This window comes from Camelus dromedarius, chromosome 13 (assembly GCF_036321535.1).
Source record: "Camelus dromedarius isolate mCamDro1 chromosome 13, mCamDro1.pat, whole genome shotgun sequence".
NCBI lineage: Eukaryota > Metazoa > Chordata > Mammalia > Artiodactyla > Camelidae > Camelus > Camelus dromedarius.
The window spans coordinates 8,223,105-8,249,717 of record NC_087448.1 but is presented as its reverse complement, the minus strand read 5'-3'; the positions used below and the strand labels follow the sequence as shown (position 1 = coordinate 8,249,717).

Here is a 26,613-nt window from a genome sequence, read left to right as displayed (position 1 = left end):
CTTCAAGACATGAGTAGACTTGACAGAACAGAAAGTCTGTCTGTGATCTGGGGTAGGAAGACGTATATGTGGCACCAAAACCCACAAGCAAAGCCAAAGACAGTGACAAACAGTGAAAAATAATCGCAAAAATTAATTGCAACTTACAGCACAAAAGGTGATATTCCTAAAACACACATATTGCCCAAAATTTGAACGAAAAATAATAACAACTTGAAAATGGCCTTTATAGACAGAGAATCAGGCTCAACCTCATTCTCAAAATGGAACTGCAAATCAAAACGACACTGAGTTGCCATTTCCCACCCACAGAACGGCAAATATTCAAGTGTGACAACCTGTTCTGCGATGACCACATGGTGAAAGAGGCGCCTGTGTACATCACTGGTCAACAGTCAGAAAGGCTCAGGGAATACAGAGCACACAGCAACTACTAAATAGAGTCACTGGGAAGCAGTTATCCAAATCCAGACTGTAGAACATTCTGCAAGACAACAGATCCATTTTTCCAATGGATCAATGACATGGAAAAAAGTTTTGAGGGGTGTGTAGGGCTGAGACCTAATGAACGTAAAGAGATTTAACTGAGATTTAAAAATATAACAAATCAACTTTGGGAGGCTTGTCTGAGTCCTGATTCAAAGACGCTAACTGTAAAAGAAAGTATTATAGACAATTAGGGAATTATGAATATGGATTGGGTATTAGCCTACATTAAGGAATTATTGTCAACTTTTCTAGATACAATAGGTAAAAAAAAGATTTTATTCATCAGCCATGGATGAGGAGTTGTTTCTGAAATGATCTGATTTTTCAGATTTGCTTTGAAATGAAATAGAAATGGACAAATATTGTTAACAGTTGATGTTGAGTTACAGGGATTCATTACAACTATAACCTCTACTTTTGTGTAAATTTTTAAATTTCCATAATAAAAAGTTTTTAAAAAGTTAAAAATAAAAACAGGAATACATTGCCCATGATCCCTCTATTTTAAGGATAGCGCACAATGAATTATGTGTGAAGAGAAGCAACGAAATTGACCCCGTAACTGTAACTTATGCATCATCTCGTTAAATTCTTGAAAGCCTTGTACAGAATAAGATCCTTGTCCATCAAAATTACCTAACCTGAGATGCTGATACAGCCAGTAAATGAAAAAGCTAGGATCTGAGTCAAATCTGTTATTTGTCAGACCCTAACGCCCATTCTGCTGTTTCATTACCCAACTGTCTCCCTAAATAGAACAATTCAAAGAACTTTAGAGACAGCATGGTCTACATACTTTTAATTTCTGTGAAGGTCAGTGTGACAGGAGGAAAAAAATACCCCGATAGAAATTTTCTTCCTTCTATCTTTTCCTTTTTCTTTTATTTACTAATTTTTGTTTCCCAACGGTGCCAGTTTCATGCTATACACTCCTTTCTTACAGTCCTGCAATTCCTTCCCATCTCAAGTCCTTTCTCTTTACATCTTTAAAACGCCTCAGGTTAAGGACATCCTGCTGATTATCGTCACACTGCAAATTTATCACAGAATAGCTATTCTGCGTTCCATACGTCAACCACCGCCTCGCTTGGGCACCCCTAGGTGGTTTGCCAGCTCCCATTCGGGTGTTCACAAAGCCGGCGGCGGGGCCATCCAGCTCCTTCCCAGATACTCCAGGACTCTGGGCCTCACACAATTCACTTCACTTCTTAAATATTCTTATGTATCATATTTTTACCAATACCTGGAGTTATACCCCTTTGAAAGGACTTCAATGTCAACAAAACAAAGGGATGTTTTGTCTCACTGAAATGAGTGTGGAAACACTCAACAGACTTAGATGTCTCTGTGCATTTGGGGGTTTAGCTTAAATAACAGAAGAACGCTCACCTTGACGATTCCCCGGATGTGCATTTTTGCTATCATCTCTGCCGTGTAGAGAAACATCAACAACGTGTCCAGAGTAAAGGTCACGTACTGAAGAGGAGGGTAGTGTTCGAAGGTCATGGGCGTGTTCATACAGACGGAGATGACGCTGATGATGGCACAGATGCGCAGCAGAGAGTGAACCCACTGCAGAGACGGTCCAGAGTTACCACCTGACGTTGTAAGAGATCTTAACCTTGTGTTATGAGCCGCATTATTTGGAAAACATCATATTGAGATGAAAATACTTCACCAGTCAGGAGAAAAGGAAGAAGGCACTAACACGTTAAACACTTATAATGTGCCAAATACTTTCATCTATTTTACATCCTTTAATTCTCCAAGGAGCCTGATGTGAAAACACAAAGACTCAGGAAGGTTGAGGGGCTTGCCCGAGGTCGTGCATTAATGAGGTGAAGCCTCCATGTGACCCCAGTCAGGCTACCCCATCGCCTCTGATACTTCACAGGGCATAAGGCTACAATATAGGGAGATTCTGATTCAATTAAAATATGAAGAAATTTGGTGTGCAATTACTTTCCTATTTTTTATGTATTAGGAGCACCTAGAATCGGGGACCATATTGTATTTTCTGTAACTTCTCTAGTTCTAGCATAGTGGCCTGTCTTAGTAGACCCCAAATGCTTCTTAAAATACATTGATACATAATGCTTTCCATACATAGGGTTTTCTTTCTATTGTACCTTCCATGTAACATCCTTGTGTAAAAATACATTTTAAAATCTGACCTCATCCTGTACTCTCAAAAGACAAAAAAAATGGACTTTCCTCTTTTTTTTGAAGGACATGTTTCGTACAAATTTAGCCCAAGTATCTCTGACAAAATGCCAAAAAAAGTAAGTTTCTGAGCAATTCTAGCAGTGCATGTGCTGTTTTAAGACTTTCCTTATCCCCAACACAAAGAAGCAGGAATTAAAAAGATAAATGTGTGTGTGTGTGTGTGTGTGTGTGTGTGCATGTGGATATGTGCAGGATATACAATCACTCACACACAACATCTTACTATGAAAACTGATACCCAGGATAAAAAAATATTAACCATCTGCATGCTAAACACACACAATTGATATTACTAGTTAATGAATTAGTACACAATTCCTAAACGCAATTTCAGTGTGTTATTTATTGACTATTCTGGATACATAAGCAGTCACATTAATCCTTCAGTGTACTCCCCCTGAGAAAAGATGTTTTAGTTTCACACTGGATGGGTCCTGCAGCCACACAAGCTAGCAAGCACCCATGCTGGAAAACAGAAAAGATTGTCAGAACTCTGGGGAGACTCTGACCCTTGTAGGCTGGTGAGTGGGTTACAATACTAATCTGTCAATTGTAATATTTGTATGAAGACATAATGCCTCTAATTCCATACCATCTAAGTCACTGATGGTTAACTTTAAAGGCTGATGCATTTTCATGCCAATTAGGAAGCCCTTCAATAAACACCAGCGTGTGAAGGCAGCCCCGTCTGGACCTCCAACACCAAGGAGCTCATTACGCAAAAGAGCTTCGAGAGACTGGTTCTTTCACAGCAGAACTGGTTTTTTTTAGTCTTTTTGAATACAATTTTTAAAGGTTACACTCCGTTTACAGTTATTACAAACCACTGGCTATATTCCTTGTATTGTACAATACATCCTTCTAGCCTATGTTACACCCAATAGTTTTTACCTCCCACTCTTCTGCCCCCATGTTGTCCTTTCCCCCTTCTCCCCACTGGTACCCACTACTTTGTTCTCTGTGAGTCTGCACAGCAGAACTGTGTTGGATTTAAAGAAGGAATTCTCTCTGAGCATTAGTCACTTAGTTGCTTCCAAGGCTACATCTATAAAACTACCTTCTTCAGAAGTTCTCAGAAAGCTCTGTATGTAGTGGACGCTAGGAAGAAGTCAACGAGGACTTTATTCTCTATTCTGTTCAAGTTCTCTGAATGTGAATGTAAGACCTACCACGTGCCAGAAGTTCTGCTGGGCTCTGAGGATACACAAAGGGAACGACACAGTTCTGACTCATCACTGCTTTTCAGTCTGATATGCGTACCGTATATATTTACATACAGTATAATTTCTACTTACACTCAAATATAAAATAGGACATGTGGACAGAGAAGTGGTTCATTCTGCCTGTGGTGGGGAGGGTCAAACCTTTCAGAGCGGATCGGGGTAAGAGCGACATCTGAGCCCACCTTCATAGATGGGGAGGATCTGACTCAGCTGAGTTGCTGGGAAAGGGCTTCCAGGCAAAGGAAACAATCTGAACTGGCCTGACATCTTAGAAAAGCAGCAAGTCACCAACAAGGCTTAAGTGGGCCGAGTGTAGGTAAGGAAAGGGCAGTTGCTGGACAAGTCAGAGATGCAGTTAAAGAGCCTTGTATGAATACTAACGCATTTAATTTGCAACGTAGGCAGTAGGGGTGTTTCAATGATTGTAAAGCAGGATGCGGAGATGTGGAAAGAAATACGAGCAGGTGGGAGAAGTAGTCTGGAGGGTGGATTAGACGGGAAAGGGCAGGGGGACCAAGGCCAGTCATCTCCATCACGGCCAACAGGAAGACACGCACCGCGGGAGCTGCGGTTGCTCTCCTGACTGCAGCCCCCCTGCGAGCCTGATGCTGGAGTGGGTCCTACGAGGGAACACGAGGTCCCCAGCCCTAGGACTACGCTGTTCCACCCCCGCCCCGGCTGCTAGACCGTCTCACATATGACACTTGGTGTAGCAGGTCTTCCTCTCAAGTCCCATCAGCTTAATTAGGCAGAGAAGGAGAGAAGGTCTTCAGAGACTCTCTCCACTAGCTCATTAACCTTTACTTGCAGCTTAGAAGGAGACCCTGAATTCCAGACCCCTGATTATCTCCTGACGGATTCCTGCACGGTGAGAACGTAACGGCAGGAGGCCTGGATGATCAGGCTACTCATCTCTGTCCTCAGCTCCTCATCGGCCTGAGAAGTGGTATTTTCTCTACCGTGTGCGACTCTGAAGTCAGCCTGCAAAGGGGGTGGGGAGCCAGACCACCTCGATACCTTCCCACACTAGTAATTCACAGGGACACCTCATTATTCCATCGGGACTGTTCTCAGCTTCCAGACTCTGAGACTCACCCATATTCTACTGCAGCTATTCAGATAGACAGTTCAAAGCCAAAGGTGCATGAGTTCTAAATGATATGAATCAAATCTCCTTTATATCAGCGTGGGTGTCTCCGTACTTCAAAATAGAGACTTACTGGCTTGTTAATCCAGAGTATGTCTGCGTTGTCCGACAGAGATTCATCAGGACCAAAGTCGGTAACCGGCTGGGCCTCCACCCTGGAGCTCTGCTTTCTTTTGAGCATGCTGAAGTTAGCTGTGGGGAGCAGGTTCCAAACCGCAGTCTGGGAGAGGAGAGGGAGAGAGCATTAGTCCCCTACACCATCCTCAGCCTTGTCCCAAGATGGGAGTCCCCCCCCTCTGCCTAAGCATTTGTTAATCATACCCATGTTCCATGATACTGTACATAATAAATACATGCAAGTAGAAACTTTAAAAGGATGAGATAAAAGTTAGAATCAATAAAAACTTGCAATTTTTTTTCTCTCAACCCAGAAGACTGTCTTGTGCCCTCCACTGACTGTGTGTGCACCACTTTAGACACCACTGGTCAAGGTCCCCTGGGGCCAAGTGGCTTTGCCTCCTAGGGAACACACATTAATAGGAAGTTTTTTGAGGTCTGTGTTCACTGCCTTCAAGTGACTCCACTTAAAGGCGGTCCATGCTGGAGCACAGCTGACCGATCCAGATAAAATACTCAGATCCTTCTCAGGAATTCCCCCTGGGGTTCATTTAACGTGACACCCATGGATATTTATTTCCAACGTAGGACAGTCTCGAGTTGATCTCCTAATTTTGTCCTTGCCGTGGAAGAGGGGAGCCAGAGAGAATGGGGAAGAATCTATTCTAAAAGAAGTTTTGTTTCTTGTATGAACACTGTGCCTGCATCAGTTCTTCTAAGGACTCTGAAGTGAATCTACTTCACACTGAAGAGGGAGATGATGAGGTGCCGGGGTGCCACTTGAATTTCCACAATTCTGAGTCGCCTACAGCTTGTCGTGTCACCTCCCGTGAGCCATCGCCACCACCCTCCAGCAAAGTAGTCGGTAAGTGCAGTGATGTGCGGGGAGATGCTATAAAGGCGGGTGGTGCCTGACGCCCCTGCAGCCACAGAGAGACTCCTCATTGGCTCAACACCTGGACTGAGTCTTAAAGGAAGGAGAGGCACTAGCATTTTTTGGATATGCACTACGTTTGGGGAACTTAGCAATGATTTTTTATTTTATCTTTACAACTGGCAGAAGAAAGGAAACATCTTGTCCCTTATGCAAGCACAAGAAATCCCAGCCTTGGGGTGGCTAATAACTTGACCGAGGCCACCCAAGCAAACGTGACATCTAAAAGAAGCTCTGTCTGACCACAAATTCTAAGGAGTTTGCAGTGGCCCAAGCTGGTGCTGAGGACAGATGAAGAGAACTTCTAAAGGCAGGTAAGGGAGGGTAAGGTCCTCCAGGCAGTGCGCAGCCTCGTGGAGTCAGGGAACGGCAGTAGTTTTAGCACCAGGAATGTTCACTGGCTCTCCTGCCCGCTGCTCCTGGGGGCTGGAGAAAGGACCCCAGCCGAGGACAGGGAGTGGCCATTCAGTCCTCGTGGAAGCACGAGAAGATCAAGAATGAGTCTGTAGTGTGGGTAACTACGTGCAATCTTCACCAGGAAAGAGCACAGACGCTCAGGACAAATCGCCTTTGACCTGATTCCCTAGGCTGGAGCGACCACCTCGACGTCTCTTCTCCTCGATGCACCTCCTGCAGGTGCGTCTGCCCGGCCCTCCTATTCCCAGAAGAAATCAAGCTAATTGGCTTTAAGCTGCACTAGGTATTCCCAGGCGGTCTTGCCCTGAATACCGGATTTGAATATGGGTTTTGCAGGAGGCGGCACTAATTAATTTTATTTTACATAATTGGAGTTAGGGACTCTTGACATCGATATGTAAATATATGCAGAATATTCAAATTAAGCTTGTTCTCTGATTTACTGTGGGGGGCAAACATCTGGTGGCCTCAATTTTGGATGCTTCTTGAATGACAGTCTCCTATGTATCCAAAAGCTGGATACAGAATCTTTTAGAAATCCTTCAACATGACACAACGCAAAGGAGGATGTAAAGAGTGGTTTTGCAATGTTGCTCTAAGATGATACAAAAAAATTTATCGGCTGAGCTACTAGTGATAATACCTTTCCACTGAGCCAGTGGAGACACGGGCGGACGGCCATACTGCTCTTGTGATGTGGTCCTAAGTCAAGGTCTGAAAAATTTCTGAGGTATAACTGACATCTCCACATGTGAATTCCAGGCACCCTTTATTATAAATATCCCATCTGGAGCAAAACCAATTTTTGATTATGGATTTGTTTATCTTGGAGAAGCAGACATCAGAATTTATGTTTTCAGAATTTCCATGATGGCTATATTTGAGCCACCAAAACAGCACAACTATAATGAATGACATTAGCTGTCATCCACTGCCACCCTAGCTTTACCGAATACCTAAGTGCCACCAAATCAAACAATGCCCAAGAAAACCTGGGTATTCCACCCACACGTTAAAACTCAACAGCCAGCTCCGGGGTCACTGAAATTCCAAACGATTCAAGAACATTAAATATCATGTAAAGCATCCAAGTAGCAAAATAAGTTCACATTACAAACATACAAAGAATCCAAAATTCATGTGAGGCGATTGATTGTAATAATTTTCCTTTATATGCATAAATATTGTCTTACCCATTCATTCATGTTGAATCCGTATAACTGAGTACAACAAACCTACTGTCCCCGATAAAGACCAGCAGGGATACTGAAGCATCCTGGTTAAGCTTATAATTTTGATCAGAAATTGTTTCTGTGTACCATAGCCTTACCACTATTGCATATTTATAACTCATTTTTTTCTCTGTTTACAGACATGTCCTTCATAAGGCAGTGCACTCAGTTTGACAAGCGTGGTTTCCAGTAGCTTTTTCACACTTATTAAAAGCAGTCAGTATTTAAATCAATCCACCGTGGGAGGCGGCTGCACAGTAACAGTATGCTCACTGATCTGTCTCTTACTTGGAAACAGCTAGTGGCAATTCAGGGAGAAAAGACACTGGTTCGTTGCCCTCTTTTAAATGGTTAAAATCCAGTTTCGTATTCTGTGACAGCAACATTTCACTCCCACTGGCTTACGTGGGCCGTAGGTCACTCCAGCTCTCTCTTGACCAAACTGAAAGCAATACATGCAGTTTCCTTTAACCGTGAGGCACTTGCAACGCTATGGGTTAAAACTCTCTCGGGTTTGCATGACTCTTGAATCTTCTGTCTTCTAAATTATGGTTTCCAGCATGTCCTTTACCTGCTGTCCCATGCACCCGTCCTCTGTACTTAACCCCTTAAATGAGCATCTGTTCCCACAGATTCCATCACCATCTGCTGGAGTCCAGCATCTCCTATTACTGAGGGACCTACTCACACGGCTTCTCCTTCAAATGTAGCCATGCCAACACCGTCATCACTTAAAAATCAACAGGGCAGGTGCGAGCGGTCAGACATCCTTCTGCTTCACCCTTTCCTCTCATTTCCCAGATCCTACTGCCCTGAACTTCTCAGGCCCCCACAGGCAGGTCCCCACATGTGAGAGAGTCTCTTGTCCCAGATTCTCACTGGTGAGAAACTTCTCTCTGCACCCCTCATTCCTCATGTTTCCAAGCCCTCTCTCCCTTAATCCTCGTTACTGGAATGCTTTCTAGGCCATAGGACCTCGGGTCTGGACTGCCACAAATATCACCCTTTTTAATACATTGTGGTCCTTTATATCAAAATCAAAACCTTCCCCGCACATGGATATGGTCTCTCCTATACCCCAGACAGCCTCAGCTTATCTTCCTGTTTCCCATTCATTCATTCACACAGAAAACATTTTGCATCCATCGTGGTATCAGGCACCATGATGTGTGCTGAGCACAGAGCAGGGAATAGCAAAGGCATTCCTGGAAGTTCTCTGGCTTTATGTTTCAAGGACACTGAGACCCACTGATTTTCACCCGCTCTTCTTCCACACTCACACTCACGCCCTCCACTTGAGTTGGCCAAACATACCATTATCTGCCATCCCCCAACCTTTCTCAGCTATTTCAGCTTCTGATCCCAGCTGTGTCCCCTCTGCTGTCTGCTGCCACACCAGGGCTTTCTATTCCCTAACTTACCTCACAAGGAGTTTCTGTCTGTGTGTGTGAGTTGTTTGTTACAACTGAAAGATTTGATACCTGGGAATACAAAGTGTGGACAAGATACTCAGCCATGAAAAAAGAATGAAATAATGTCATTTGCACCAACATGGATGAAAACTGAGATGATCATACTGAGTGAAGTCAGACAGAGAGACGAAGATAAATGTCGTATGATATCACTCATATGTGGAATCTTAAAAAATAGCACAAATGAACATATTTACAAAACAGAAACAGACTCAAAGATGTAGAAAACAAACGTATGGTTACCGGGGGAAAGAGGAGAGGAGGAATAAATTAGGAATTTGGGATTTGCAGATACTAACTACTATATATAAAATAGAAGCAATATGGCCCTACTGTATAGCATGGGGAACTATATTCAGTATCTCGTTATAGCCTAACATGTTAACGAATATGACCAAGAATGTATATATGTGTAAGTGAATCACTATGCTGTGCACCACAACATGATCAATCAACTCTACTTCAGTAAAAAAGTATAGATAAAAGAAACATACCTCCAGTAGACCTATAGCATCTATTTTATTCTCTGAATCCCCAAAGAAGACAGAAGTCACTGATTTACTTTTAGTCATTAGGTGTCATTACAACTGGGACACATCCAGGTCAACCATTCTTCTGGTCGGTGATGTGCACAAACTCTGGAGCCTTTATGAGTTCAAGTAGAATCATTTCTCTACCGTCCTAGTTAAGACACGCACACATTTAACCACGGCCTTTTATCTCACTGCCATCACAATTTGGGAAGGAAATTAAGAAAGCAAAACTTCAATAATATCCCTCCAACTTCTCACTCCAGGCTTTCCATTTTGTCTTTGGAAGAGCAGCCTTCACTGCCAGCAGAGGCTTCGCACTTATGCTTGCATAAATACATTCATTGAAAAAAAGAAAAAGAATCACCCAAACCATTGCGTTAGGTGATGTGGATTTAGTGCTAATAAGACACACTTGGTCTCTCTCCTCCTAGAATTCCTGAATGCCCTGTGCTTCTGACACAGCAGACATGTATCATTAAAAGGCAGAAGAGCTCATTAATTAAGCCTCAGCCCACTATGCGCTCACTCTGCAACCTCCACCTGACGGTTTTCTTGTCCATTCACTACCTTACTGTTAGCTCCACACCATCTCCAATTAACCAGCTGACTCCCAGTGCTCCTTGGTATCTGTGCTGCCAGACACGATGAGACGCCCACGACGAGCAGGACCACCACCAACTGGTCCTTTCCTAGACCTCAAATACCTAAACCTTACGTTAAATTAAAAGAAAATAATTTTATTTGTATTTCCATTACACAAACTGTATGAATTTGTGATTAAAAAAAAATCAGAAAGTAAAAAAAAAAAAGGAAAACAAAGTGAAACCCATCAGGAATTCCACTTCCGGGAACTCAGCTGCTTTGGCGAAGTGTCTGTTGAGCATGTGCGTTGTGCCAGCCTATCAGCAAAGCGCTGCAGACAAGAGTGAGAATAAAATATCCCGTCTCCTCCTGAAATGTCCTTTAGCTGGGGCGCTTACTCTTCAAAGGGACAAGGAGTGTATCTCTTAGTATTTTCTTTCCATATACTGCATTTTTTCCATGCATATATTAGTTTTTAAATATTTGTGCTTAAATATTGTTTTGTAATCAGTGTTTTTTTTTTCATCTAGCAGTATTCCTGTGAAATCTCTGTCAATAAATATGCATGCACAGAAAACCTAACTGGGAGCAAATACTACCTTCAAACAGCTACCCCTCCTTGTCTTTCTTGTCTCCTAAGCTCACCCTTATGTGTGCAAAGTCTTGCCAGGTAAACAGGCACAAGCACATCTTCTAGACCAGGCACCAATCTTGAATTTGTAGTTGAGAAAGGTATTACTGTGTATTTTGGATGACAACTGAATTCAATGTTAACAATTTTTTTATTTGAGCATTATGAACAATTCTTATTTCAAGTATTTCTATTTCTTCCTCTTTTTTTTAAAAACAGCCACAGAACCCAAAACAACAAACCACCAGATATTTATACTGGAACAACAGTTTCCTGCCTTTTCCCATATCCATATTGAAATCTTCCGCTGTGCTTCAGCACAATTAGAAGTAATTAGAAGACAAAAAGGGATGTGTATTCCTCATGCTGGAACTGTCAAAAGTTATTTTTTCATAAAGTTATACTGTTCATTTTGTCTGGCCAAATTTTCTTCCCACAGAGGACATGTCCATTTGGAACAAATTAATACAGCATTATACATTTTATGTTCATGTCTATGCATATGCATAAACATAAAACTTAGGTTTTAAGTTAGGGGGAAAAAATCCACTATTTTTGTCTTGTTTTTTGTTATCCCAAATCCTTCTGCTCTGCCTCAGGCTTCCCTAGCACTCGCCCCTCCTCCAACTCCTTTGATGACTGCACCTCTCTCTGCCCCGCGGAGCGTCCTTCCACTCCAGCTCAATGGCTAAAACTCCTCCCCTAGTTCTTCCAGCCCAGATCACCTTGGTTCTTGGCTGTGGGTACCGAAGACGCGTGTCCCATGCTCTCTGGGCATCTTGCACCCCCCTCCACTGGCTCCCCTCCTGCAGCCTCCACAGCCTGGCATGGGGTACCTCCCACACTGGATTCCAGCAACCGCCGGGTCTCCTGTTCAGTGATGCTCAGTAACTGCTTTTCCATCTTAACAATCAACAGTGCTTCAGGGAAAGTGTTAAAGACAGAATTTGAAGTAAAACTGAATAGGTATTCCCTAGTCTGAATGCTTTATAAAGAAGAAAACAGTCCTCAAACACACACACACTGAGAAATCTTAAAACACACACACACACACACACAAAGGCGATGAAATGCTTTGGAAGATACAGAAGTTCCCATGGTAAAGCAGTGAGCTCACCAGCTGACTTCCTCCCAGATTATGTTGACTGTCATGTAGAAAGAGACTCCTGCCAACAAGGATGTTTACTGAGGGCTTATTTTGTGCCAGGCCTGGCTTTAAGCATGTCGTATATCTTGTCTTTCAGTTCTTAAAAAGAGCCATTCCAAAGATAAAGAAACTTAGCTACAGAGATAAGCCAGGAGAGGAACCAAGACGAGGTGGCTTACAGAACTATTAAATTAAAAATTAAGTATATTATAAAATAGACAGGTAATAAGAAGAATACTTTCCCACATATTCTAATCAGACAACCTGGTAATTCTAAACTCTCTTGGCATCAATTATTGTTTGTGAAAATTCAACAGACATTCTCATCTCCTAAAACTGAATCCGATTGTATTATAGGATTCATTTTATAGTTATTCCAGCCACATATTTATTAAAATGTGTCTATTTTTTTCTGGCAAGAAATCATCAACCTTCTCATCAAATCTACCTAAATGTCGCTTTCAGGTTTCCCAAGTCATTATTCATTTATCCAGCCTCTGTCCTGGAGGGTGAATCCTAGAAATACTCCATAATGCTTTTATCATTGATTCTTTAAATTTTGAAAAAAAGATGAGAAAAAAGCATTTACTAACTCCCGTCTGATAACCTTACATCATGTACAAAAGAGACAGCTGTCTTCACTACCCAAAGATGACAGATTTCTTCGTTTCCTAGAGTTAGTTTTAGTCTCATAAATTCTTGACCGAATGTGCTGAGAATGTGAAAACTAGAAAATAGATCTGACTTATCACATGTGGGCGAAGGAGCGTACGCTTTTCTGCAGAGACTGTATTAGGGCGGAAAGAAGAGATCTACTGAGAGAAGTCCTTCTGTCATACTCCAAATCCAAAGCTCAGAATACCATCGGGTTGTGATTCTGTCCTGTAGATTTCTTTGTTCTTCCAGCAAGGAAATCCAAACAAAACAGACGCTACCAATCAGAAGTTAGCAAATGGTAGCTGCTAATTCAACAAAAGAACTGTTTAATCTAAAAGTTTCCAATAATAATGTGTTGGCCATCCCAAGAGGTGGCCTACTCCTTTCTGGATGTTCTCAGAGAGAATGACTCCATACCTATTGTGGAGTTTGTGGGAAGGACTTCTGCTCTGTCTGGGAGTTTGCAATAGATTCCATTCCAAGAGGCTGCCAATGATAAAATTTATTGACACATTCTTGAAGCTGCTCATAATTCATGCATTTTATCAACTCTTAGGGTAGGGTGGTGGTCCATCAACCACTGTACATAATTTTAGAAGAGAATCAAGCTTAAGTGTTATGCATTCACTTTTTCACTTGAAAGATGAGAGCAAACATTTATTGAAAGCTGGCTTTGTGCCAGGCACTATCCCAAAGTCTTAATCTCTCTTCAAAGCAGTTCTCAGTATTATCCCCATTGTACAGATTAAAAGTCTGAGGCACATTTGCCCAGATCCACATAAACTGGAAGCAAGTTTAGAACCCAAGGAATGTTATTGGGAGACCAGAGAGGGAGGGGAGGGAGGGAGTGAATGGGCAGAGAATTTGACTCTTACTTTTTAACTTCAAGGAACTTCATACAATTCAGATGTTTTCAATGATGAATTTCATTCATAATTTCTTTAAGGCAAGTAAAATATGAAAATCATCCATTTTTAAGCATAACAAATTATACCTGACATTTTCTGAGGGTTTATGATATGTGAGGCTAAGAGCTTTGAGTAGATTATCTCATACACTTCACCCATGTCCTAGGGAAGTAGGTGTCTCTGTTATTTCTATTTTACAGAGGACACTGAGGTTTAGGGAGGGTAAGTGCCTTACCCAAGGTCACTTTCTGACCTTTACCCTCATGATATTCAGTTGTCCATATCTTTCAATCTGACCTTTCCAGGGCTTTGCCAATAGACCTTTCTCTTTTCCCAGAAAACAGAGATGGGAGTCTCCAAGTTCTTGCCTCTCCCAAATCTGATAAATTAGAACAAGGCAGGACCTAGCCTGCGATGCCTGGGGGCAGGCAACTCCTGTTCCCTGAGTACCCTCTGCTCAGGAACTTCAGTGGGCACAGTGTGATGCATCCTTCTGTCTAATCGAGTCCTTGTGGTTGGAGGAAAGGCCGGCAGCTGCCTGAGTCCTAGGTCTGCCTTAGCCACGCAGCAGAGCACATCACTTTGGCAGGAGAACTAAGACATCATTAAAGTTTGAGCACAGATCACAGCAGCAGCCTCTCCTGTATCTCTCTGCCTCTCTCTCCCCAAATGCATTTTTCATTTCGGTGCTCACTCATCTACGCCCTGCAAAAGCAGAGTGTTAGACACATGGTCCCGTCTCAGCAGGACTGCAAGGGCCACCCAAGATGGGCCACCAAACAGGGGAAGCCAAACATGTCAAAGGGCCATCTCCAAGCACAGGCTCTTCTTTCCTCTTTTCCTTTTATCAACACACTGATTAAAAACAGAAAATGCTTCCTTACTTTTTATACTGAGTCTACTTCCTAATTCCCAAAGGAAAGTTGCATTTTTTTCCTGGTTTTTTTTCTACCAATACCTCAAAACTGTGTCATGACTTCATCAAGGATTCTGTTCTATTTCACGTTTGACTGTGAAAATTGAATTTTCTTTCATCTTTACAAGTCAATGGATTTGGTAAAGGAATTCAGGAGAGACAATGATATCCCAACAGCTTTTTGTCACTGCACCCTGCCTGCCGGACTAAACAGCCCAGCAGTAGGGGATGGACAGGAGAGTTGTATTTGTGTCACCTAAATCTCTGTCCTGATCACACATTGAGGCAATCAGCTCCCACATGTGGCCAGAGAGGCCGCTCTCCCACCTCAACTCAGAAAACTCAGTCAATCCTTTCAACAAGCCCTAGCCTTTCACTCCAAGTTTAGAAAGTTTATGCAATTTTAATTTATTTTCTTTACTTAGTACAATTTTATTTATTTATTTAGGGGGGGGTAATTAGGTTTGTTTATTTATTTATTTTAAATCTTCATTAAAAATAGGTACAGGGGATTGAACCCAGGACCTTGTGCATGCCAAGCACACGCTCTACCACTGAGCTGTACCCTCCTATCCCATGCAATTTGAATTTTGTGAGTTATTCTAGGTATAAGGTAGGTGTATGAAAAAGCTGAGAAAAGACCATCAGAACCAAAAATCCCTGCAGGTTGGTGGTGTGACTTTGTAAGAAAGCCCAGCTTCCTCCAGGAAGTAGCAGGGCCTTTAATGGCAGTTCATTGACAGGCAGTTTATTTGAATAAAGTGCTACTATCATATAAGCATTGTAACAAATCAGAAAAGGAGATTATCTTTTTTACTGAAGTTGCTTAAGCTGTGATGGATCTGCAGACGTTGGGCAAAGAAGATGGACAGTTAAAACAGCGGTTTTCTAACCCCTTCCACACTGCACTTAAATAGTATGGGAAGTCAAAAGCAACTATTAATTCACATGTGTGTGGTTGTATAATTTTTGTAATACGAATTCACAAAACTTGGACAAAGAAGGTGAATGGTTTAAAATAGTAGTTTCCAAAGATCGCTAACATGTGAATCATCCAGGGAGGTTGGTAAGCATTCTCAACCATGGGCATCCTTCACCTCAGACACACTAAATCAGAACCCTGTGGGGTGGAGTATGAAAAATGGTGTTTTTAAACAACATTCCCCACATCCCAGCACTGGTCCCAAAAGTGATGGTATCAGTGGTCTAGATGCTCAGAAGAGCATTTTAACATCTGTAAAGTTTTAACACCTATAGAGTTTACATTTGATAGTCAAGCCAGATTGGGGGAAAAATAAGAGAGATTAGTATAAACAATAAAAGCAAAATACACACCTAGGACAAAAAATGTGATTCATAACTGAATGTATATACAGTATATTCTATCTAAGTTGTCATCAGAGAATTTCAGAATTGTCTCAAAAAAACAGCTATATGGATACATATGATACACAAGAAAACATTTTTGTCTTATGAGAAGGTAACTAAGAAATCTGGTTTGTCCTTGACTTTTCTACAATAATTTCCTTGCCTAGAATATACCTTTAAAATGGCTATTCATTTCTTGAAGGAAGGAAGCAAAAAAAATTGTCTAGTTCAACAAATTAGCTTTTAACACTGCTTTAAATTTTTACTTAATAAAAAAGTAGAAAATTGTTTTGAGGCTCCCCGGAGTTTAAAGCTTCTTTTCTCCTTAAAGTACTGACATACGGAATTGAGAGAAATGGAAAGAATAATTCAACAAGCTCTAGTTCTGAAATTTTAAACCCTTATTTACAATATTTATCATAATCTCTGTGCTTTAGCTCCTGGGAGGAATAGTTAAGGAAGTTTCTGTACTTGAATTTTTTTTAACCTCAGGCAAATTTTAAAACACATATTTGATAGTATTTTAAGCCATCACTGACTTGTATCTTGTCTGATACAAATTTGTATCTTGTCTGACACAGGCCTCCATAATTTGTACTTTTCAGAAATAACAAAACATTTAAAAAATCCTTCCTCTACTTCAAAGAGGATATGTGAAGCTGATCTCCTGTGGATTTCATAATAATAATAAAGAACAGATAAAGAAATAATGAAGCAAAGGATCTAACCTATAAATTCTGTCAACCGAAGTTAAAGGAGTAATAAGCCGTTCTACGAACGCATCACAAATAGCACCAACAATACCCACAATCACCCGAGCTCAAAGTCCTGGATTCATTCTTCACCCGCCCCTCCCTTTCATTCTGTTGGTTCAGCCACCAAGATCTGTTAGGATTTGTTCCCTGATAAATCTCCACCGTCCACCTCTCCATTTCCATGATGACAGTCTGATGCCAGTTTCTCATCCTTAGAATTTCACACCCAATTTCCCCAACACCTTCCTTCACTGGCCCTCATTCTTATTTATCTCCTTCTTGACCTCATCCTTAGTTCGGGGCACCCTGACACCTCCTATGGACAGCTGTAGACTAAGAGGCCTTAAAGACTGGAATGCTGGCTTTTATTTTTTTTTGTAACAGATCTAAAGCTTTTCTGTCTTATCATGAACCCATTCATGTTTTTCCTCTTTCTTCTCCAGTTCTCTTTTGTTGTTTTCTTTATTTCCTAAGCTGAAATGCTGCTTCCTCATCCTGCTGTAGGTCACAGACCCCTTTGAGGAAACACTGCCTCTAAGGACCATGCTGTCCACAATGAATACACACAGGAGTACTGGTGGCTGTCTAGAGAATAATGCTGGGATAATCAGCATACATATATAAAAAGCCTGTAATTAAAACTTTATTAAAGATAGTAATTTTTATTATTTTAAGGTCTTTTTTTCTCATTTAATTACTTTTTGAACTGTTGTTCTGTTTTTACATAATTCTACCTCACCTTTTTTTTTTTTTTTTGGTAGCACATGCCTAGTATGTATTTCTTCATCTTTTTTATATTTCATTTTGAGCCATATTCGTACCATAAGAGAATGGTCTTCCGGTATTTTTCAGAATCACACATTTCCAGTATATTATTTTCCTGCTGCTTTAATTTTGGAGAAGAGAATGAAGCCAGTCTAACTTTTCCCTTGTGTGTAGTTTGTTTCCACTTGAGCAAAATAATGCTGGAATATTTTCCTTTTTCTTATTTTTCAAATTCAAAGTGTTCACCAGGCTAGATTTGATGCTAGATTTCAATTAATTGTTTTCTGGTCCATGATAACCCACCTTCATCTGCATACTTGTGGGTTTTTTTTTTTTCATTGAAAGGAAAATAATTATGATATGTCACTTAGAACAAGGCCTGTGTTCCATATGCTCTGATCTCCCTGTCAGAAAGACCACTGATTTGTGTGTCTGTGTTGGCTGTCTTCCATACACAGCATCCTTGCCCCAAACAAAGACCTCTTTTCATCTCTTCCCTTTGCATAATTGGAGATAAGTCTGACTCTTGATCTCCACATAAAAGATTCCCTTGGCTGCAGTGTTCTGACTTTCCATACTTTTAATTCTCCTGGGCTCCCGCCTTGAACCCCAGTCCTGCCCTCTCCCTCTGGACCCTTGGGGTCAGTCCCTGTCATCTGAGCACATTCTTTTCGGTGGGGCTGCCCTCGCCCTGGGGTATCGTGGAGAAATTACTTCAGAAGTTAAGCAATTCTGTCTTACCAAGAAAATTCTCCGACTTTAGCCTTTACCCCTTCATATTAAAGGCTTCTGCAGAAGCTCTGTTCCTTATTTTTTGTGCAAATCTCTGAGGTAGAAGATTGTCACCAGAGCCTTAGTTTTACCCATCAGCTCCATCAGTCCAGCTCCATCTGTACTGAATCTACCAGAAAGGCCCTGGAGTTCATACAGCCTAGGAGCAAATGGTCTTCTTGTTCCTGAACCTACAGGGTTCAGGTTTCTCACTATATAAATTCCTTTGATCATTTGTTTGAAGCCTGGGTAAGAAGGCCAAAAGCAGCATTAGATGCCTGAGCTCAAAAAATTGTTTTTTTCCCTAGAAGACCTCACATTTACTTATTCAGATTACAACTTTTCTAGCATTGCTACTTTGATTTTACTGTAAGAGGTGTGTTTTATCATCTGGATTTCAGATGAATTTGTTAAAGGTCAAATCTTTATACAGTGCATAGCTCATAGATCCAAGCTATTATTTTATCTTCTATTATTCCTGTAAAGAGGGAAGGGAATCCACAAATACTAAAAAGAAGGCAGATTTACCTCAGGAAGCATACAAAGCATCTTATTCAAAATTATAATCTTTAGGAAACCAACTTGGAGATACGTATATATCCATGACATATAATATATATTATATATATCCATATAACTTATATATACTGTATATCCACATAGTAATTTAGATAATCCATTTTTTTCCAGGAACATCATTGTTTAGAATTGATCGTGAAAAAATAACATCCAGCAGAAATAAATCCCTATACACTAACAATCTAATGGGACATTATTTATAATGATGAAAAGTTGGAAACAGCAAATGTCCAACGACTGAGGTGTGTCTGTACAAGTGAGGTGATTTTCATGGGGTATGGTCTTACATAGTCATTTACAATTTTTTAAAGAAGAAAACTGTAGAGAAATATGAAAAAAAGGCTTATGAGAAATAAGCATATAACAAAGCTTATGAGAAATAAGCATATAATAAATGCTTATTAGAAATAACTAAATGGCAAAACCAGTGACAAAATGCACAACACCATGACCACAATTACACAAAGTTGTATAGTCTTAAAAACACACAGGCAGTACACTCTTCTGTGTTAGGTTGTTGGGACCATGGCTGTTTATTCTTTCTCTATCATTTCTGTCATTTCTACCATGTCTGATATTTTTAATTGAACAGATAAATTTTAAAATGTTAAATGTTTGCACACAAAGAGTTTTGAAGGTGTAGAAACTTCTTGCATGAGTCCTTGTGACAGGTAGGTATCACACAACATGAGAGTCAGGCTTTAAAATGCTGAAATAATTTTGGAAGGGAGCAATTCATAATTTCTTTAAGCTCAAGGTCATCGTTTCCAAACCAAAACTAGAAAATAGGCTATATGGTTGTCTATTCACTTCAATATTTGTCTTTCCTGGCAGATTCGTAGGGTCTGGTCGGTATCTTTTCCTCACTGAACCCCTAGCCCCTGGCCCAGTGCCTGGCTTACTTTAGGACAGAATGTTATGGGGAGATTGATTTTTTTTTTTCCTTCACAAACTTGAAATCCACGTGTGACTCTTCTCTGGGATAAATGCACAAAGCCACGAATATCCTGAAATTATCCCAGCATCACTGATAAAGGTTGAAACAAATACATCCATGCCTGCCCACGTGCCCACACATACACATATTCACAACGTACCCCGGAAGAGAAGAGAAGCAAACAGAACACATTTCAAAGAAATGCCGTACTGGAAAAAAGAAGAAAAAAATGCTACACAAAACTTCAGTTCTCTAAACTGCAAGCAAATGGTACTATTTCGAGTAGTTTTTTTCTTTCAAAGTACAATTATTTTTCCTCTTTTGACTATCTTGCGCATCATAGCCAAAGGTTTACCACCATTTCACATGACTTGTCTTCAATTTTTACGGAGCCTCTAGTATCCTTATCGGTGACCGCACGCCTGTTCTGCCAAAATGTCTCTTCTACCAACGCGAAGGGGGTCCAACCAGCCTGTTCACTTTTTCATTTTTCTCCCAAGCCTGACACTGCCTTCACTTTGGTTTTAACAATAGCTGGGTCAAAGTCCCACAGAATGAAAGCCCACCAATTAGGAAATGCGTTTTTGTTGTTATAGAGGATTGAGAAGCTACGATTTTTATTTGCAACTGTTGAAATTTAATCTCTGAATGTAAAAAAAAGAAAACTTGGTGTACATCTGGCTTGGAGATAACTTCTAGAATCTACCCTCTCCTCTCCTCCTTAATATCAAGTCACAGCTGGAGCTATGAATATATGAATCTTCTTTTTTTAATAGCCACCTGTTCATTTCTGATCCTTATTAAAGGTCTTCACCAACCCTGGCCTCCTTAGAGACGGTCACCGAGACTCCACTCCCTCTGACCGCCAGGGAAATCCAGGCCTAGCTGATGGCCGGACAAACATGAGATTAAGAACACATCCTTCCGAGGCCTGAACCTGGGGGTACCTGAACCAGAGCCTTGATAATATATTCCCTGAACAGCTGGGACTGAAATGGAAAGATTTACCCTACGGTATTTCAAGCGTTTATCCGGACCTGAGTTTCAAGGTATCACACTATCCTGAAAAAGGAAAATTCGAGAAAACCCTGCTCAGCGTCTGGGCCCACCTACACTAGTCTCTTAAGGGCCGTACGACAAAACCGGCGTGGCTTTGGCAGGACACTACTTTGCTGGCCCCGTGGCCCCTAATGACGGCCGCTCAAGCAGGCCAATGAATAAACCGAGGGCTCTGATGCGCAGGGCGACAGGGCCGGGTGGGCAAGGCCTCCTCGGGACCGCGCGGGAGCGGGCGGCCCCCCAACCTGCGCGTCCTCCTCACCCCTGAGGAGCGGAGGGGCCGGTGCAGCCATGGCCGCGGCCGCACCGCGCACCCGCCCCCCCACCCCCAGCCACCTGTCCCCTACGTGCCCGCGGGGCAGGCCGAGGTCTGGCGGCCCCGGGCATCCAGCGCCCACCCGCGCGCCTCCGAGGCCGGGAAGGCCCGCGCCGGGTCCCCGCCGAGGCTGGGGCGCCTCCTCCGGCCCCCCCTCACTCGCCGCGCCCGGCCCTCGCCCCCCGCGCCCGCCGGCCTCGGCCTGGGCCGGGGTGACCGGCGCGCCCCCGGGCCTCGGGCGGCCGTGACCAACCTGTAACCCCCGTGCTCGGCGCGCTCATGGTCCCGCGGGTGCGGCGGCGGCGGCGGCGGCGGCGGGCGGGGCGCGCACCCACCGCGGGGACGCGGCCCCTCACCTCCCGCGGCTCCGTGGGCGCGCGCCCCCCGGCCGGTGCGGCGGCTCTGCGCTCGGCGTTGCTGGCGCTGCTGCCACCCGGGCGGCCCGGCCTGCCAGCGCCGGGAAGGGGGCGGGGGCGGGCTGGGGGCTGAGGGCTGTTTCCTTTGGGCCTTTTTGTTGTTGTTGTTAAATCAGAGTTGGCTTTGCCGCGGGGGCTGGGATGCTGGATGCAGCTGGGGCTGAAGGGAGGAGAAGGCAGAGGAGGCTGCGCTGCGGTGGGTGGGGAGCCGGTGCGAGCAGGTTCCTGCTCTGGCTGCCACCGTCAGCCTCACAGCAACAGCTGGGCTCTCCTCCGCCAGCTCCTCCCGTGGTCTCGCCGGTGCGGCTGTGTGCACCGGAGACGGGCGCACGCGGGGCACACGCGGGGCCACCGCAGAGAGGCCAGCAGGGCCCGCGTGCGTGCGTGTGCATGTGCGTGTGTCTGTGCGGTCTTGTCTTCCCGGCTGCGGTGTCTGAGGATGCGGACCAGTTTCACTCCTAAGTGTGAAATGGCTAGATCAGGAGGGCATCGGTGACGTTTATCATAGCTTCTAAGCATGTTATTTTCCCGTCACATTCAAATATTTTGTTATATGGATGAGGCTGGATGTCCATTCACAGATTGATGGTCACCTCCAGGTGCCATAAGGATACCCGGACAGGAAGCTGAATCTGATGTTTCCTGGGGCTTCTGGCAGAGCAGGTTTGGAGAAATCTTGGAAACTTGAGCGCCCTTGCTCAGGCCCAGGGAACATCTGCCCTCTTAGTCGCACTTCTTATAAAGTTTAATCAGGGGCTGACATCTTGCTTTGTAGTTAGATATTAAACCCACCAAGGAATTCTTGACAGTAATTTAGTCCTCATGTGTGGTCCCCACACACATCATACACGCACAAGCACATAAATACAAGGAGAGAGAAAACTGAAGGAGACTTCCTCTAGAAGAGAAATCAGAACCTCTAAACAAAGAATAATTCCCTATTACAAAATCGTAGTCCAAGGGATGGAAGTAAAGTCACATACACACATTTTAAAAATAAAGTGTCTGGTTCTGTATATTTAATTAACTTATCATCTAAAAAAAACCTTTTGTACAATCCATTCACATTAAGCCAATCTTAACACTTTTGTATTATTTAAAGGAAATTAAAAAGTAATTGGCATTTCATGAAATACAGAACCATGTGGAATTTTTTTCAAATTTCTGAAGATTTCAGAATGATCAACTATATAAAAAGCTAAGTTCTAAACAAATGATGAAATTGTATGGAAATATTCTTCACAACACAAAATGGAAGGTAATTTCAACAAATCTATAAATAATTTGTTTAGAAAAGTCTTTACCAATTTGTCTAGTCATCTTAAGTCACTGCTCTTAATCGTTTGATCTGAATGCTAGTTTATTTCCCTCTGTATATTAAATATATGTAGTGCTATATCTTTGGAATTTGTCAAGTTAGAATTATCAGGTAGAAAATCATAGTAATGAAACAAAGACCAAGATATTTACAAACTTTTGGAATGAGGTGATAAAACCAGCAGTTCTACTAGTCTCAGCACCACTCCTCACTAACCAGGCATTTCAGATCCTTCTCTGTCCATATTTGAACTACTACAATGCAAGTATCTATAATTCATGCTCAGGAGCCAAACAATCCCATGGATGATGAAGAAAGTCTTGGGAAACCCGTGGGCTTCCACAAAACAGTGGGAGAAACTCAGTACTCCTGTCTTGGAGTCTGTAGGAAGTCCCTGTGTATTGGAGACGACAGTCATCCTAAAAGGCAGACACTTTTGTCCCAAATATCACATCACTCCTTCCACCTGCCCATTATCCTTGTAGTTTCTTATAAGTAAAATTAGGGAGGATGGGTGAGCATCTCTTCCAGGTCTAATGGGCCTTGTAACGCTACCCATTGCTATAATATAATGAAAGCAAATTGCTGCCCTATGGGTTCAAAATAATTCACAGGTGTGTTTTGTTTGGCTTACAAAATATTTTTGACAAATTGTAATCAGTTACCAGCATTTGAAAACCATGAGATTTTTAGTTTATTATTTAAAAAAATAAGAAGATCTGGCCGAGTGAGATTTGCATTTCCACAGGGCAAAGGCAGTTGGAATAGTCCTATGCCTCCCAGAGACAAACTTCTCATTTGTCCCTGCCCTCTAGTCCACTCCAATGCCCACCCCTAGAAGGCACTGAGGGTGTGAGTTAAATCTATATTCAAGAGTGCGAGATCAGAGAAGGGGCACTGTCAGACAGAGAAAACAGTCAAATAGAAGGAATTTGACAATACAGAGGATGAAGCTGGGCCAATGTGCAATCAAGACAGTAAACCGTAAATTACAGAAAATTGTGTTCATAGTCCAGCAAGAGCTTTGAAATAGAAGTAACTCTGAAATGCAAGCTAGTAAGAATTTGATTAAATGGGATATTTGTTTCTCATGAACTCATCTGTCCCTACTGTTTATTTCCATCAAAAATTAGTGTTTCATTTGACACCATAGTGAGTAGCCGAGAAAACAACATCCCTGCTAAAAGAGAAATTTAAAACTCCGTGGTGGGTGGGGGAAGTGCCGCCTGCTCTTGGGAATATAGGAACCAATTCAACTGCAGAAGGATTCTGTTAGATCAGATTTATGGGGGGATTACATGGAGGTAACTAGTCCAGATGCTGTAATATTTTTGAGACCCTTTTTAAGACTGACTTTAATCTGTACACATTTTGCTTATATTGTGTGATTTCAGGGCTCACATATGGCCCCCTTGCCACCAAATATGGATATGATTGAATTTCCTCTGTTAGAGACACTTTGGGCAGGGAAAATAAGACTTTAAAAATAGAAACAGGCTAACCAGGAGGCATCTGTTGCTTGCTAACACACTAGCATGGATTAGCAGGTACAGAATTTAGTCTAGGCAGAATAGCAGCATTTTGAGGGTGGAGGGCCTGGAAGAGGTTTAACACTGTTTCCTATACCTCGAACAGGACGTGTGATATTGATGCCTCTGGGGTGTCCTTGTCACTACATGAATCAACTTTCCAGGCAACCACAAAACATTCATTCATCATTTAAATATTACGAGGTTTTGGAAGACACCTCACATCCTTTTCCTTAAAGCATTGTTTCCTAAACTTTCCTGAGAATAAAGATCACCTGGGTGATCTTATATACGTTCATGAAGATTCTCAGTGTCTCTGGAGTGGTACGTGCACCTATGGAGAAACTCTCTTAATAAAGCAGGAATCCCTTTGAGCAACAGAGTTCCCGTAGTTGGCACCGATTCACAAGCATTCTTGCCTGATAGACCAGAATGGACTCGCCTGCTCTCTTCCCTCTCCTGCTGGTCCTGTGCACATCCCTCATTAGTGATCACTGAACCAGTTCTGGAATCCGAGTAGACCCTGCACTTAAGTTGTAGCCTGTTACCTGAAGCACTAAAAACATGTTAAGTGCAACTAGGTGTAAAAGACCATCTGCTGAGTAAGATTTGAGGTCTTTGCAAGGTTGTCACGTGGGTGTTTAATGTGTCATTACTTCCTCTTTGCATTCAAATCAGCCAAAGGTAGGTGATAGGCTTAGTTTATCCTTCAGCAGCAGATAAAAGAAGGAAAGACAATGTTAAAAGTCAAATAGGCAGAAGCTACGATTCTTAAACTGGATGGAAATATACAGGGGCAAGGAATGCAATTAATTTCTCTTATAGAAAAAGAAACTGCCAATGATATGGGAAAGATTCCAGAGGACAAACTGGACTTAGAAAATCATACTGTGTAGACCAAAGTGTGATGCCTACTTTATGGGTTAATTGAAAAAATTCCTAACTCATCATTTTGTTCTACTTTAAGATGGTATTTTCAAGGAAAACTCGATTTTAGAAGGAAAAAAAGAAAGACCATGAAATTAGGAATAAACAATAGTGCCAATTAAACACTCCTGTGGGGAGCAAAACAGAGGTCTCGCTGTCCCTAGCAGCGGCGGAGTCAATCACCGCAAGGAACTGGAGGACTTCTGAAAACAAAGGTCATGTTTCAAGAGAAACAGTAATCAAATGATGCATATTTTGAGTCCTTAGTAATAAAATCTGCTACAAGATAGGAGTAAAGCTTTGAGTTCTGAAAATAACCTTGAATACCTCGTTTACTGTGTAAAATGTCTTAGTAACCAGGGGCACAGACCTCTCAAGGCTGTTGGGGCTGGAGCACTCTGTACGGCAAAGCACCCAAAAGTCCTTCCTGAGGAGGAGGGGGTCTAGGATGCCTGGTGGACAAGAAGGCTGATAAGCACCAGGGATCAGCTTGGGACCAGCTGTAGCCATGCGGCCGTTCTCACCTTGCTAATTCTCCTCTTACAAATTTCGAGAGACTGGGACCAACCAGAATACTAGAGAAACTGTGCCTGGATGGAATAGACGTAATGTGAGAAGCGAGTGGATCTGAGTAGCACTGAGAGGCAAAGGGTGGACAGTGTTGGGTACTATTGATGCCACATCCAAAGCCTCCTTATCCAGGCCAGGACCCCCCCCCCCCCCAGTGCTGTTAGGAATAGTGTTGACTTCTCAAACCTCTCTCCTTCTGCAGAGAATGGCCCTCTTTTAAACGGGAAGATATGACCTCTCCCCGACCCCACGGGCCTTCTGAAGCCAGTGATGAATGAACATTTTTGTACAAAAAGCTGTCCCTCTTGCCTCTGTTGAGATGGACCAATTCTCCCTTTCTCCTGGAAGTACCTCTTGGGTAAATCATGTGCCCCTGAGTCCACGTCTCGGTCCCTGCTTCCGGGTCGCTGATCCGAGACGACGTCCTGTTCTGCGTGCTGCTGGAGTTGGAGGTCGCAAATTTCACTCTCTTCCTCGCTGGTTTTGAGTCCAGAAATCTTGTCGTACTTTAGTCCTGCAAATTCTGAAAATTTAATGTAGCTTCTTTTTAGATTTCCTACATACATAATTATTTTCTTTGCAAAATGACCATTTGTCTTTCCCTTTCCAACTTTATTTTATTTCTCTTCCTGGAATTTCTGTGCTGGCCAACTTGGAAATACTGGACACAGA

General features: G+C 42.5%; 1 protein-coding gene across 2 annotated transcripts in view; it reads right to left on the bottom strand.

Moving 5' to 3' along the window:
• NALCN (sodium leak channel, non-selective) overlaps positions 1–21,492 on the bottom strand; it is a 265,237-nt gene extending 243,745 nt beyond the window's left edge. The window contains exons 1-3 of one of the 2 annotated variants that reach the window (XM_031466281.2): positions 21,435–21,492; positions 5,159–5,305; positions 1,879–2,061 (exon numbers count right to left, since the gene is read on the bottom strand). In XM_031466281.2, coding sequence (XP_031322141.2) covers positions 1,879–2,061; positions 5,159–5,266 — 291 coding nt within the window. In that variant the 5' untranslated portion in view covers positions 5,267–5,305; positions 21,435–21,492. Of the gene's footprint in view, positions 1–1,878; positions 2,062–5,158; positions 5,364–21,434 lie in introns of those variants that run through there. The other variant, XM_064492994.1, reaches the window with a different exon arrangement.
• Positions 21,493–26,613: the final 5,121 nt, after the last annotated feature.